Source organism: Nyctibius grandis, chromosome 2 (genome assembly GCF_013368605.1).
Source record: "Nyctibius grandis isolate bNycGra1 chromosome 2, bNycGra1.pri, whole genome shotgun sequence".
NCBI classification, from domain to species: domain Eukaryota; kingdom Metazoa; phylum Chordata; class Aves; order Nyctibiiformes; family Nyctibiidae; genus Nyctibius; species Nyctibius grandis.
In genome coordinates this window covers 46,370,406-46,385,870 of record NC_090659.1, presented here as the reverse complement: position 1 = coordinate 46,385,870, position 15,465 = coordinate 46,370,406, and the positions used below count along the sequence as shown (strand labels likewise).

Genomic DNA, 15,465 nt, shown 5'->3' with positions numbered 1-15,465 from the left:
CCAGCAGGTCATCTACTTCTCTTAAATTCAATCAAGAAATTTACGATTACTAACTACACAAAAACTTGGAAGAAGCTCAAATTCTTTGTCAAGCTGTGTATTTGTGCCATAAGACCATGACTTGTGTTTCCTCTTTTGTTGGTCATGAAAAAAACTATTTAATATTTTTGGAAAACACATCAAGTAAATTCTATAAAAAGATAAAATCGTCTGAATTATTTTTTTATTACTATTTCATGACTGTTGCATATTCATTTGAAAATCCAGATTATCCTTTTGAAGACAAATTATAAAGCAGAAAAATAAAAATAGACTGTTTCCTTCAAACTGCTACAAAAAGTCCACTGCTCTGGGTTTTCAAGACAAAAGCTGAAATACAGGTAAGCAATAGTTGTTAAGGTTGAACATGTATTTTTAAAACATGAAAACAAAACAAAGAATCTATTCTGGTCACAATGATGAGCTATAATATAATACTTGCAGGACTTGGTAATAGTATTATTTGAAGAAGTTAAGTCTTGATGGTTAACATATTTTAGCTTTCTATACTACTCAGCATCTACCTCTGTAGTCCCTGACAGGCTTCTCGCATATGAGCCAGAGATTAACAACAATGTCATTTTTGGTATTCTCTTCTGGAAGTTTCTCCATAATATATTCAATGGAGATTGCTTTGTTTCAAGCCCACAAGTTTGTTCTGCAAGACATTATTGCTTCTACAGTGACAAACAACACACTTTGCAAACAAGACTTGCTGTGCCTTGTTTTGTTTTTTCTCTTCAATGCACTCTGCAGAACACTCATGAGGCACATCGAGCTTAAGCAACAGTGCAGAAGTATCCCCAATACCTTTAAGATTAATCACTTCTTCAGTTTCTAGGAAGACTTTCATAGTTTAAAATTAGTTAATTTTTTTTACGACTGTAAACTGAACAAACTAAAATTAACAGTGAATAACATTCCTCCAAAAAAAAAAAATCATTGAAGTCCTAACTTTATCTAAAACTTCCATAACATTCTGAGTGAAGTCTCTGCATAAAAAAATCCTTTCTACATCCTTCCAGTGACAATCATTTATAAACACCCCCTCCCTGTCTTTTTTCTTGACATTGCCCTTTTTTTTGAAGTAGTGGCACATCTAATTTATCTGAATGTACTTACAAGAAACTGAAAAGGTTATTAAGTCTTCAGTCAAGCAACACCAAGGTGGAAAAGAGAAGAAAGAAAGAGCAGCTGGGCAAAGACACACAGTTTTGGAGAAAAATTTAGAATTTTTAAAAGTACACTATGACTGAAAATAGAGGAACAAGGATAAACAGGACATATCAACACGGAACAGAATGAGACCAGAAAATCTCCTCTTCCCTCTTTCTCGAGTAAAAAAAATACTGGAGTCTAGCCCTTCAGAAAATGTACTAATAAGAAGGTAAATGTGCAGACTGCTTCCCACAGTGGGAACATGAGCTATGAACCAGCCACTCTCTCTAAAGAGCAGCTTAACTGTAGATGGACACGGTGAACACTTCACCCTTTCACACCTGGTAATGGGAAATGTGTACAGCAAAACCTCCATTAAGCAACTACAGAATCATTCATGGGAAGTATTACGTATCAAGAATGTGTAGTTGTATTGAAGGTCTTCTGCAGACCATGTTTTATTTTACATATAATGTCTTCTCTTCTCTAAGAATACATTTGTTGGTCCTTTCCTCACAGCTGTTTGGAAAACATATATACTTTGTGTTTTATTTTTGCAATTCATATACACTGTAAGTATATGCATACATATATACACATGCCTACATACGCATAAGGTTCATGTATACAGATGTTTGCCATGCATAAAAATGACAAAATATCTCCTATACTTTTGATCAAATAGTCTATGAAACAAAATAACCTACTGGAGTGCATTAGCGGATAAATTGCTGACAACTGTACTTTATAGTGACAAAAACAGCGTCATGAAAATGACTACAGCTAGTGGGAAGAATACTATGTAGTTCCAAAAAAAAAAACAAAAACAAAAACAAAAACCCAACACAAAAAAACCAAAACAGACTTGCATATGTAACTACCTGTGCTCTAACCAATAAAGTCCTTGCTCCTTCCAACTTTGTTCTCTATTTGTATTACCTGTTGTACATTTATAGGTAAATCAGCTATGAATATAAAACTACTATAGTGCTCTCTGATTCAACACGAATTGATCAACTTCACTGCCCCCCCAGCAATACGGGATGCAAAAAACCAATTAACAACAGTAATGATAACTTGTTTTGATGTCCTAAAATGTATTTGAACAAATTTACTCTTACAGATTCATCTTCCAGATTGAAAAAAACACTCTGATGTGAGCTATCACCTTATTTAATGAAGGGTTACTTCTGTTGTGCCTTAAACCCACAGAAATCCAAAGTAAGAATAACCACTAAGTGGCAGTATCTACATGTAAAACGGAAGTCATAAAAATTTGTATGAAGATGTCTTATAAAGAGATCGTCCTTCTTTCTTACATGGAAGTAGCCTTACCTCTTCCTTCAAACAGTTATTTTGATTTAAAAAAAGGCCAACATTTGTAGACCTATCTACGTGCCCAGTGGAAACTAAATTCAATCAAACATGTTGATACTGAAACACTATGGTTTTAAAACAGACTTTTAGACCTTAAGGGTGAATAGAACCAGTGTACTTATTAGTTGCCTACCATTCTTCTGTGCCGAGGCAATCCAGCACTGTGAGCATGTAACCCATAGGGAAGCAACCTTTATGACCTCCATAACATGATTTGATTTGTCTTATCTGACTTTTACTTCGTCAGGGATCCATTAAGAGTAGCTCGCTCAGATCCACCTTCATATCAAATTAATCTTGTAGAATTTCCCACACATATTGAACTGCTGCAAAAGCAGCATCAAACAGGTAAAAGTTGAGTGAAGAGGATGAGCGCCTATGTAATGTCTAACTCACTTACTAGGCTGCCTCAACTAGAACAATCAGATATGTTCTCCCTCAAGAGGTGGCTCAAGGGCATAATACCAAACCTTGTCACACCACTTTTCTAATATGACAGGCTAGTTTATTCCTCCCATTTTTGAATTCCAATGACAGCTCTTGCTTCCTTTTAAGAATATGTATTATAATCTTGGAAGAGTAGTTCAAACAGAGAGAACAGAGAAATCACTGGGGAGAACGCCTCTCCATCATCAAAAAGTTTACGTATGCTAGTAAAATGGACCTAAGGCTGACAGTATTGTGAAAGTTACAGTTATATAAATCTGCCAAAGCTGGCCTTATTGTTTCTGTCTAGGTTTTGCAGTTTCATTTTAGCAACAGGTTAGTGAAAACACAATATCCAGTTTTAAAATGTTATTCCCACATTTCAAATATCTGTCTAAAAGGAAAGCATAAGGAAACACAAGTTACAAAACATTTAGCAATTCAATGTGTATGAAGGATTAATGTTCCATTTAACATACTCATGTACATATTACTTCACTGAACTCCCTTTTTACAAAATGACTGCTGAAAACTTAGATATACAAAACTACTCATATAAGAATATTTCTCTACTGTAGCTTATCTGTGATACTGCTCCTAGTTATACCTAAGGTGTAATATTGGTTTCCATGCAGTCATTTTAAGACAATCATTTCCTTCATGTTAAGGGATTTGACATGTGTGAACCACACAGAGTATTAGGTGAAATGCTGAGCTCTGAAATAAAACTTATTTTCTTCCAACTGTTTAACATGCAAAACGTAATTACCATAACAAAAACCTACTTACCTATCCACCAGTTTTTTAGCAAATCCAAAATCAGTAAGCTTGATATGTCCTTCTTTGTCTAGTAATATATTTTCTGGTTTTAAGTCTCTGTAAACTATTTCTTTGGAGTGCAGGTATTCTATTGCACAAATAATTTCCGTAGAGTAAAACAGTCCTGTGCTGTTGTTGAAACGCCCCATGTTGCGCAGGTAACTAAAAAGTTCTCCTCCTGGCACATATTCCATTAGCATATACAAAAAACGTTCATCATGGTTGGTCCAAAATCTGTAATAAAAATATTATTTTATTGAATAAACAAATTATCTCTCTGATTTGCTTTAGAAGTAAATTTCTGTAAAGTAATCTCTGCTGCCTCAACTATGTACATAATTAATGGTTCCTATTCTGCAAATATTAAAACCCCAAGAATCTAGCAGGATTATATAACAGACCTTCAAGTAGCTGACTTAACCTGAAAATAAAACAGATAGTTCAGGATGTGCGCAGCACAGGCCAAGAAAGAAAATTTAACTGATAGACTCCGTTGCATTGCACAAAACAGGTCTCTCCTAAGCACCTAGTAACTGACTTAATATATTGCCAGTCTGCTAAGCCCAGACAATTCTTACACACCTTACATTTTATTTAATCAAATATTGCCAAAGTGATGGAGGGTGAGCAGAACCTGCTTTTGTAAAGATTGTCTATGACAATATGTTCAAAAACAGGAACCAGAGAGTTCTCCTTCCCCTCTCCTATCCCTTCCTCCCCAGTAATATACAACCTCAACTAAAGCATCAGATCACAATGGTTGCTCTTCTATGGTATCTTTAAGAAAAGCAACAGAAAAGCAAAAACGACAGCAAACCAAGATTCATTTCTGTACCTCAGAATTAACCTAATGCTAAGTACCTTCCATTCCTCAGACTGTTGCCTTTAATTTAAGAACTATTATTGTGTTACATCCATTACTAGAGTGCAGTAAAGAGCAGCTAAGGAAGAAAGAAAATAATTCCATGTGGCTTTCAAATGCTTCATTACAGAATTCAGGAATCCTCTTCCACATTGCCCAAAACTAAGCTGTTTTCCATTCTACCCACATTAAACAACTCATGTACCACACACCCAAACGTAACTCAACAGTTAGAAGAAAATAAGTATACGGTAACATCTTGAAGAATATTCTACCATTTTAAAACAAACAGCTACCCCTATTACTATGATAATAGACTGTATCCCTACCTACATTATGGATAGAGAATAGAAGTTACTTTAGCTTCTAGTAACTGCTTCTGCAGTATCACAAGAATGGAAAGACCAAATATCTTTTTGTTTGTGTGTTTTTTTTCCCTGCTCCTTTACTGGTTTCTAATCAAGGCACAAAGTCTCAAGAAAGATACGCAGAGCAAACTGAGCTCCCAAACCTGTGAGTGACTTTTGCTCAGTAAGATTTTCTTTCTTGATACCAGCACTGAGGCAAATAATGAGACAGGCTATCAGACATCAGCAATGGCTCCTTCATCCCTTCAAAGCAATGAAGAAAGCAGAGCCCAGGCTTGCCTTTTGATTTTATGGTACTACTTCCCTATCACAAAGTCATCAACATCATTAATTGGCTATTGATGATGTTCACAGTATCTTTATTGACTATGTAAAAACACTCTTGAGATGTATTTTAAGTAGTTAGGCAAAGTTGCACCTACAAGAAACAAAGAAAGAGGAACAGGAATGGGCAAAACCAAAGCAAATCACATATTTAAAAAAACATGAACAGAGGAGAGGAAGGACAAAATCTGACAAATACAGAAGAAAAAAATGGAAGACCTAGACCATGAAAACACAGTATTTTTACTGGAATTAATTTCTTCAAGAACTGACTCTTAGAGGTTTGTCTATCCATAGAAAAATGGATAAGTTATTTGGTATACATGAAAAATAGCAAAATAAAGAACTTAAATATTTGCGATACAGATTGCTTTAAATGGTATTTTAATACAAAAAAAGGAAAATATCACAGAAGCTGTGATTAGAATAATGTGCATGGTGTCATGTAACTTCACAATTCAGCTTCACCACATGAACTTTGGATGCCATTGTGAACTCTTAGAGACAAATAATCTATTTTAGGTTACAGGACTATAAGACACAGTTGATTGTTATTAATTCTTGTTCTCTTGAAAAGATTCAAAGATACATGTCAAAATTACAGCACAATATGTACTCCTGCACCCACAGAGGTATGATACGTCATTCAAACATGTCAGTAAAGATTGCCTAGGAGTCTCCAGTGACCAGTTGTTGCAAGAGCACCAAACAAGCATTTCCAAAAAAACCAGTTTGAAAAATAAGTAGATAAATAACTTCAGTATCTACAGAAAAACAGGACCTCCCTATTTGCAGGAAAGGCATTTCCCAAAAGTAACAGGAAACAAAATTCTTATATAAAAGTCTTCATATATAGGAAGATATAGGAAGGATGAACAGCAGAAATAATTTATGTACAGCATTATTTTAAAATTCTCCATCATAAAGTGCTAAAAAAATTACAGTATTATGCTGCACTGACACATATTCCTTGTTTTGCAACCAGAGGAAGATACTATCCATGTTTAAGACGGTGACGCTAATTGAAAATATAAAAACCAGACTATGTAGATAACACAGTTCAAAGGCATTGAAGCAGAACTATATAGAAAAAATTTTCCCCTTTTTGTTGATCAATTATAGTCAACGAATTCATGGAAAAATACATGAATTGGGTAGGGAAGGAGGTGGCTGAAAAAAGCTGTTAGACACATAAAAAGCCTCAGAGTGTTTTATTTGTCATACAATCAGTTATAATCATCCATGAATGCTTGTTTAACACAAATATTCATGTGACTTAAAATTTAACTACTTCATTTCAGCTAGGTTGCTTTGAGCCTCCTTTGCCAAGGGACAAAGGCATCACATGGACAATTATATGAGCATAACTGATGCAGCATCTCAATGAACATGTCAACAGAAAAGGCAGAGAGCTAGAAGACATGAAGAACATCTGCCTTGCACACAAGTGAACTTCCATTTGAATTGTGTCCTTCCTTTGGTGATTTTAAAAATCTGACATTTTGGAAATAAGTCATGAATGAAATCCAAGAAAATTTATCAGTTTGGTTTTTTGATTGCTTCTGTATGGATACGAACCCTCGTATCCCATCTCACCCAAGTTTCTCTATTCCCACGCTTGCTGCACTGTTCCAGATGCACAAACGTACTGGGTTGGGTTTTTTGTTTGGTTGTTGTTTTTGGTACGTTTTATCTTTTTTAAAAAGAATTTACGTATGTACATAGATATACATATAAAACCCCTTTCCCCCTGTTCCGTCCATATTTTAACCAGTCTAACCAGATGTAATCAGCCTCTCCATCTTGCTTTCCTGCATGCAACTCAAACTCCACATACCCTAGAACTCATCTTGCTCATACTATGCCACACAAGATTTCTGAACACTGGCTGTAAACTAATAGCATCATGATGCTGGAAAAGGCAACACTAGAACACGGAAAAAGCCTCCTCCTGCAGGGCTCTTTCCATCTTTAAGATGACTACCATTCTTTTGCCTCTTCTTTTCCCTCTGATACTTTCTTAGCCCTGGAAGGAGGCTGCAATGCCTGCAGCTAGAGATTAACTAAGACTAATTTTGTGTAATTTTATGTAAAACTGAGTAAGGCAAGTAAATGCAAAACAAATCTTGGTCAATGGCCCTGTATCCATGCATGAGAAAATATAAATGGAAATTAACTGTGCAATTACCCAGATGTTTAGTTATCCCATTAATAGACATGGACTTGGATACACAAAAGGCATTGTGATGCTAGGAACAGAAAAGTATGATGCCTTCTCGCCTTAATAAACGGTTCATTTGGATCATTAGAATCACCACAATTCCACTAAAAAAAGTATCCTTCATGAACTGTGTTTAAATCATGTTTCTCAATAGGTTCCACCACTTAACCTCAAATATGGGAATAACAAAGCCCAAGAAGTGCTACAGTCATTTAAACTCTTTAAAGTTTGCAAAAACAAAGTTCACAAAAGTTTTTAAAAAGCAGATACTTAAATCGAATTATATCTTTATCTAGATATCTACAGGACATATATATAAAATAAAGGAAGAAATTCTTTACTGTGAGGGTGGTGAGACACTGGAACAGGTTGCCCAGAGAAGTTGTGGATGCCCCTCCCTGGCAGTGTTCAAGGCCAGGTTGGATGGGGCTTTGAGCAACCTGGTCAAGTGGAAAGGTGTCCCTGCCTGTGGCAGGGGGGTTGGAACTAGATGATCTTTAAGGTCCCTTCCAACCCAAACCATTCTGTTCTATGATTCTATGTAGAAATAATTATTTTCTTGCCATCCTAACATCAAGAATCATTCTGGAAGTCATTTTGATGAGCCAATCCTAACATTTCTTCATTAGTATTTTCCCTTCACTTAAGAAAATTTCTCTTCTGCAGTATAAAAATAAGAGACAGAGTAAAGCTTATAATAAATTATTGCTTAAATGTTTAAATTATGCCTCTTGATTTTAAATTGATTCTTATATGATAATTATTTTAGACTGAAGTCTATTTTAGTCTACATTACATAACATATATTAAATGCTTGGTGTTGGTTAAGTACATAAGAACTTGCAATGAGACTCTGGAAAACTTTAACTGCACTTTATATATGAGTTACACGAATTAAAAAAATACAACAACTTACAGTCTGATCAAAAACGGGTGGTTGACTTCTTTCAAGACTGACTTTTCATTGTGCACATGTTGCTCTTGCTTCAGTCGAATGACATCAGGGATGCTCATTACTTTCAGTGCAAAGTAACGTTTGCCCATTTTTTCCTTCACCAGATGAACACGCCCAAAGGTGCCTGTGCCTGAGAAGTTGAAGAAGAAACGTCGACTTATTGTGAAAAAGAAGAAAAGCCAAGATAATTTACTAAACTAAAACCTACAGGAACTAATTTCCTGGTTTGTCTTTTTTTTTATTGTTTGTTTTTCCTCATCAATGTATCAGTATTATGTTTTTTACCTGTTTTCACACAATTTTTTTCTTGAGATTTCTCAATTTTTGGTGATAATGATTTAATAAAAATAACAGTATTGTCATACTGCCACTCTTTGGATAGATACTGGAAGCATTTCTTGCAAAGAAGAGAAGTGGGCCTGAGAAAGGGTAAGGGAGATGTATTTAAAAAAAAAGTATGTAATATATAAGATTAAAATGTAACCAATATAAACGAAACAAGCAAAACTGTTCTCAAGTGCAGAAGAAAGGCTGGGAAACGCTCTCAAATTTCAGAGATCAGTTTTAATTTACAACAGGTGGGGAGTAGTGGGATAAACTCAAAAGTAGCGTTAAGCTTATTATATCCACAATGTGTGGCATAAAAAAAAAACCAAAAATCATCACTGACCAAGATGTCAAGTTCAATTGTAATGGATTTAATAATTCCTCAACACAGAAAAAACTACTTAACTTTCCATACATTATTTATTAAAACAAGGTAGCTAAAAGTCAATCAGGTTTTAAAATGTTAAAACTTATAACATGAAGAGTACAGAATATACAAAAATGATGACAACAATAAAAATTCAAAATATTCATCTACCAAGGTTCAGTGACTGAGAACAGCTGTCTGCAATTATTCAGGTGAGGAGATTATTCCCTTAAATGTGCACAGACAGGTGAAGTGATTCAGTAGGATAAGATACTGATGTGAAAAAATACTTAAAAGTTGCTGACCCTTCTAAAAAGAAATTAAAAAAAAATCTGCTTATGTTGTTGCATCATTACATGAAAACAGCAGATTTCAGGCACTTTTTTTGTAATTAATGTATTGCTTTTTCAATTCACTCTTACAAATATAAAAGGAAAATAAAAATATATTGTCTTTTAAATAATGTATTATGCATTTCTCTATTCAATAGTCATTAAAGTTCCTTTGAAGTGCATTGTACTCAAGACAATTATACACAACTGAACTGAGTATTTCTTTTCATTTGAAATGAAAGTTAAAGCTAGCACATTTAGCCACACTGCTATTTGTACTGCAGCACAGTGTTATACATTTGAAGATAAACACACATTTCAGCTCATTGGGTGGTTGCTCATTGGTTTTTTTGCTCATTTAACAAAGCCATGTAGGTTCCATCAGAACAGTACATCAGATATTTTTAATCCTATTCTCTGACAAAAATATGTGCCGCTATAAAGGATGCTTGGCATTCAAACCAATTGCCTAACTTGAAAAAGGTCACTCTTTTGTTGAGAAACGCCTTCCAAATAAAGCAAAATGTTACACTTAAACTCACAACCATCCCTTTCTTTGCACATACCCTAGGAAGGCAGCCCATAGACCTGCTTCAAGATTATTTACTGGTATGTCAATTGATTTCAGATTTTGCTGAATGGTTATGATCAACCTATACTACAAGACAATTTTCTAAGACATAGTGGGTGCAGGAAGATGAGTATGTATGTGAAAGGAAATAATTCTTGAGAGAGAGGCAAGGGTGAGAGACAAAAAAAATGAACTTCCAAAACTGCATTACTTCAGGAGGATAGAAAAAACAAGGGAGTTTTTGCCTCTAGTAGGTTCAAGAAACTTGAGAATTTATTAGAAAAAAGTCTGTTTTCTGTATGTGTATTCTCACTTAAAACATTTACATTTCATTTAACAACTATTTTTTCCAGTCACTTGTAATATTGTTTAAGAGCATGGTGTTTACTAAGACACAAACCAAAATATTCATATTACAAACTAGAAACTAACAACTTCAGCAATCCAGTTTTATTGAAATTGCAGCTCCATTACCAATACAGCTTTCAAAACCAGCTTTCGAGATAAAACTTCTTACTACACAAACCCAGGGAGGATTACAGTTGTCCAAGCACAAAAGATACTATCAAAGCAATTTTACATTCCCACCTATCCTGAGTTACAGTTCTTTAGCCATGAAAATTGTAAACAGGTCTCAGACAAAGCCTGCTGTTACAGTGAAGTAAGCCACCAGGTTACCCTGGAAAATTTATCATGCAATTAAATCCTTTAACAATGCACTCACATGACATGACTATACCTGTAAACCACCTTATTTTCACGGGGATGGGCTTTTGCAGTAAAAATAATCCATACAAAAAAAAAGGCCCAAAAGCTTCCAAGCAGAGCCATCTGTTTGAGCTACTTAAAACACTGATTATTTACATCCTTATTGAATGCATAGACAAAAAATTAACTTAGGTTATTTCAGAATTAGGAGCTAAAATTTAAGTTCTGAGTAAAAAGACTGTCAAGAATAACTATAGTCACATTGCACACTAAAACTAAAAATCGTCTTAAATTTTTAAGACTTACACAAGTGGACTCGGTGAAATTAACAGTACCAAGCCTATAAGTAAATGCTGTTTTTTCTATGCATTTTGATACTTGTATGAACAAAGTGCTTCCATAGACATATTCGTCAGGAAAGTCAGAAGTGAACACATACCTAATTGTTCCTAGGTTTCTAGCAATCTCATGTTTCATCACTTGTTCTACTTGTCCCAGAAATTTTTAGTTTAGAATGCTTTATTTTTTCATTATGCTATTGGTCTAACTCTACAAATGGTGCTGCTCAGAAATAACACAGTAATAATAGTAGCAATCCCAAATTCCATCCATTTTCAAAGAAGGACCTGTCAGGGACTTATTTAGCAACAGTTCTAACTTTGGAAACACAGCCTCTTTAAAAATGTCTCTGCCAGGAGCAGCAAAGCCTGGCAGGCTATTCCAGAATAGTGGCAAGCACCTAGACAGCCTCTGGGAAAACCAGAAGACCACACAGGCAGGCGAGAACATATAACCTCCCTAACCAGTTTTATTGCTGAACTGATTGCAGTCTTTTTTCAAACATGGTAGCCCAATTTCAAGCAACTATGAAAATCAAGATGACAATACAGACCAAGAAGTCATCTAACATTTGTTTTCAGACATCTCTTCTCATAATATGAATTTTCTCCTATTCAAGTCTTCTCAGAAAATCCATTAGGCCTGCATCAGTTGGTAGTGACAATACCCAGACACAACTACCACCCTTTCAGCACTTTTGACAAACAATATACTCTCTTAAAGCCCTAAAGAAAAATAATAGTGATGTTCTGGAATTTGCTTACACCATTTAAGCCGTTCAGTCAAACTCCTCTCACTGCAAAGAGAAGCAAAGAGAACATGGCAAGTACCACGTATTTTTTCAGCCAAGGAAAAAAAAAAAAAAAAGACTTCAACCGTGTGGGGCCATTAACAAGGGGGAGCAGACGAACTTGCTGAAACTTAAAAACAGTTGTATAAAAGTAAGCAAATGGGGTTTAATTTATGCCTTTGCACAACCACATACAAGACTAATTGTTGAGCTTTTTTTTTTTTTGCTTAGCCAGTCTTCAGACAACAAGATAAAGTTTGCATACAAAGATGACTACAATTCAAATATCTAACTTCAAACTTTTGGTCTGGATCTCCTGCTCATGCTTTTAGCCATTTCTGCAAAGATTTTTAAAATTTCCTTGCAAATGGCAGGGAGGAATGAGATGGGGCATGACGGTCAACGTGGGAGGGTATAACAAGGTGTTGTTATAGTTGTTTCGCACAGTAAAGAAAATCTAGCTGGTTTATAAAAACAGGTCTTATTGCTGTGACTAGGTGGAAATTCTGCCTCTCTTATTCATGGAAAGAAAACTAAAAATTGGAAGCAGCGAAGTGGCAGTGCATAAGATGGAGGCCCAGCTCCATAAATTTGAGGGAAGGTTTTTGGAAGCAGAAAAAAGTGGGGTTACTAGTCTTCTATCAAAGCACGACTGCCTCCTTCCCTCCAGTAAGGAGACACTAAGCTCACAGAACAGCTTCTGTTAATCCCCATGAAAGAATTGTTCAATTTTTTTGCCCTGATCACTGCAGAGCTCAGCTGTATGAACTGGCTAAATTTGACCTTCCATGCCAGATAAGTAAACATTCCTCAGGATTACCTTAAAATAGAAATATTCTGTACTTGCCCATCTTGCACATAATAATGAAAGGAAATACAGTGTTTACAGATTTGCACAATATTCTACTGACATTTATTTAATGTTTACTTCAAATCAAGAGAACTTCACGGACTGTGTACCGATCTGGATGAGTCTTGGGATCTACCAAGTACTATCCTGCTGAAGGAAGCGCAATGGCTACACACACATGCACGTATCCCTACCCGTCTCTCTTTATTACAACATGTAATGACAGAGTTTCAGAGCAAAAATGTACTTACATCAGAAAATTATACCTCATGAAAACAGTTATTATTAGAAGGTAAAAGTAGTTTATTTGCACAGTCCCCTTCTCCCTGTTCTGGTATATAGCAAATGAAGGTTTCTGTCTACCAGTAACCAAAGCAAGCCAAGAGTGCCTGTGCTATTTGCAACATGTAACACAATTCAGGATTTTCAGGACTACACCAGCAAACAGAACAAGCATGCAAAATGCTAACCACTAATCCAGTACAATCTGTTTGCAACAGAAACAATAAAATTTTTGGATCCCTTTGCAAATTTAATGTGGTTGCAGAACTCGAAGGAATGCCAGCAATCGTCTCAATTAGGTAACCTTCTCATGTTAAACACACACAAAGGGAGGAGGCGAAAAAACTGCAGAGGACCAGCTTGGCGTAGGTATGAAACGCAAGAAGGGCATTCTCAGCCTTACAAAACAAGCTGGATTCCCTAAAGCCATGCCGAAGTACCATAGCCAGCTTCCAAGATTTTACTCTCTTTGAAGCCTGGTAGAAAAGAATAAAGAATGTGGGAATATTTCTGATGCAATTTCAGATACTTTTGATGGTAGGAAAACCAATCCTGCAACTTTTGATCAGCTAGAACAATTGAGTGAGTAGTCATGTAGTGTCTATTTTGTTATTGATGTAGGTGACTAATTTAATGCTTAGTTTGCCTCTTTATTTGCTCCCATTAATTAGGCCCAGCTGTTCCAGCTTCCCATCCTTTTAATCCCCAGCTCTTTCTTAAAACCAAGTTTGCCTTGCTCAGATAGATACCATCTGTTTTAATGAAGATTAAACTAGGTCATGTGAGATCCACGACCCTGAGGGCTTGTTTCTGAGTCCCAAAGGGGTTGGTCCTGACTTCCACAGATGCCTACAAAAAGTATCAGATGTATCAGCTTTTATTTACAGTGAGAAGAAACGTCTCCTACTGTGCCACATGTTAGTCTTTATTGGTAGTAACAAGCACAACAGACTTAATTCTGTTCAGTATCAGAGATAAACTAAGTGAATTGTATCAGATTACAAACTCACTATTGAATGGCAAATTCTTCTGCCATTTAACATCTGTTGCATCTTGGGATGGAACTTGAACAGCCTAGCAATACATGTCTTAAAATGGGGAGTGGGGGTTGTCAATAATTCTTGACAAAGAAGGGGAAGAAATGGCACAGCAAAGGAAACCAGCCTGCCCAAATAGACTGGTAGTCAGAAGATTAACACTTGAGAGAAAGATACGGGGAAACCACACGACATGAGCAACTGTGAGCTTCTACAACAGAAGATGTGGTTGGCACATGAACAGGGCAACACAGAACGAGGATGATGATTCTGGATATCACAGTGGCTAAGTTCACTTTTTTTTTTTTTTCCAACTCATAGACCAGTGTCAACTGAAAATGCCTTGCAGACTACCACTCAAATCTTCTCAAATTCAGTGTCTTCACACTGTTCCACAAACCAGCTGTGGCTTGATCATCATAACTCTTAGACTGCTGCTTCTACACTTCTATACCACTCTAGAGGGTTCTGATCTAAACCTGAAAAACATGCCAGAGAAATAAATAAATTTAGAGAAGGCTTTACAGGCTGCCTGTTGGTCTGTCTAGAACTGCGTTCCTCATACTATTGAATGTAAGAAGTAAATGTCAGACAATAATTTTGCAAAGCTTTTATATATCCTTCAGTGATCACGCATCTGAGGAGACAGCCTGATTAAAAGAGCTTAAAAGCACATAAAAGAGAGATACCTCGTGTAGTGTTCACCATGTGCAGCTCTGTCAGAGCAGCTTGCTTCTATGACTTGTTCATTCATCCATTTGTGCTATGATTCAGTTTACACTAGCAACTCCTTGGATAGAGAAAACGCCTTTCTACTTAGCAACAATATGAGATACTACACAGCAAGAAATATGCCCTCTACATTCCAGGCAAGATCATCACTTTTCAGACTACCTGTCCCAGGAATTTTATTGCCAGTGGCACACCAGTGGTTCTCTCTTACTTCTATTTTGGATTCCAGACTCATCTCTTGTCAACCCATTTTTCAACTGAAAGCTCAGTATCATTAATTCTTTATCCCAGCTCAGCTGAAGTTGAAAGTAGCAATGCATGTTCGAAGTACAGCCTAGCTTTTACTCAAAGATGCTGCTGTGAAAAATTTCCACCTCTTTGCTGCTTCCAGATTCCAAACATCTGACATATTTTCAGGTTCTTTCTTACTTTGTACACAGGGAGCCTGTAACAACACATGATTAAAACCACATTTAACAATCTGGAATTTGGTACAGTCTCTTTTCAACTTTGCACAAGATTTGATATGCCAGAGAATACCAAGCAACTGTGTCAACAACTCTTGCTGTTGATCCACCCAT

The 15,465-nt window shown here is 36.0% G+C and overlaps 1 protein-coding gene across 1 annotated transcript in view; it reads right to left on the bottom strand.

Moving 5' to 3' along the window:
• Positions 1–15,465, bottom strand: part of PRKX (protein kinase cAMP-dependent X-linked catalytic subunit) — a 56,613-nt gene that overhangs the window by 18,548 nt on the left and 22,600 nt on the right. The window contains exons 2-3 of the mRNA XM_068424784.1: positions 8,511–8,679; positions 3,790–4,053 (exon numbers count right to left, since the gene is read on the bottom strand). Of these exons, the coding sequence (XP_068280885.1) occupies positions 3,790–4,053; positions 8,511–8,679 (433 nt within the window). The remainder of the gene's footprint in view (positions 1–3,789; positions 4,054–8,510; positions 8,680–15,465) is intronic.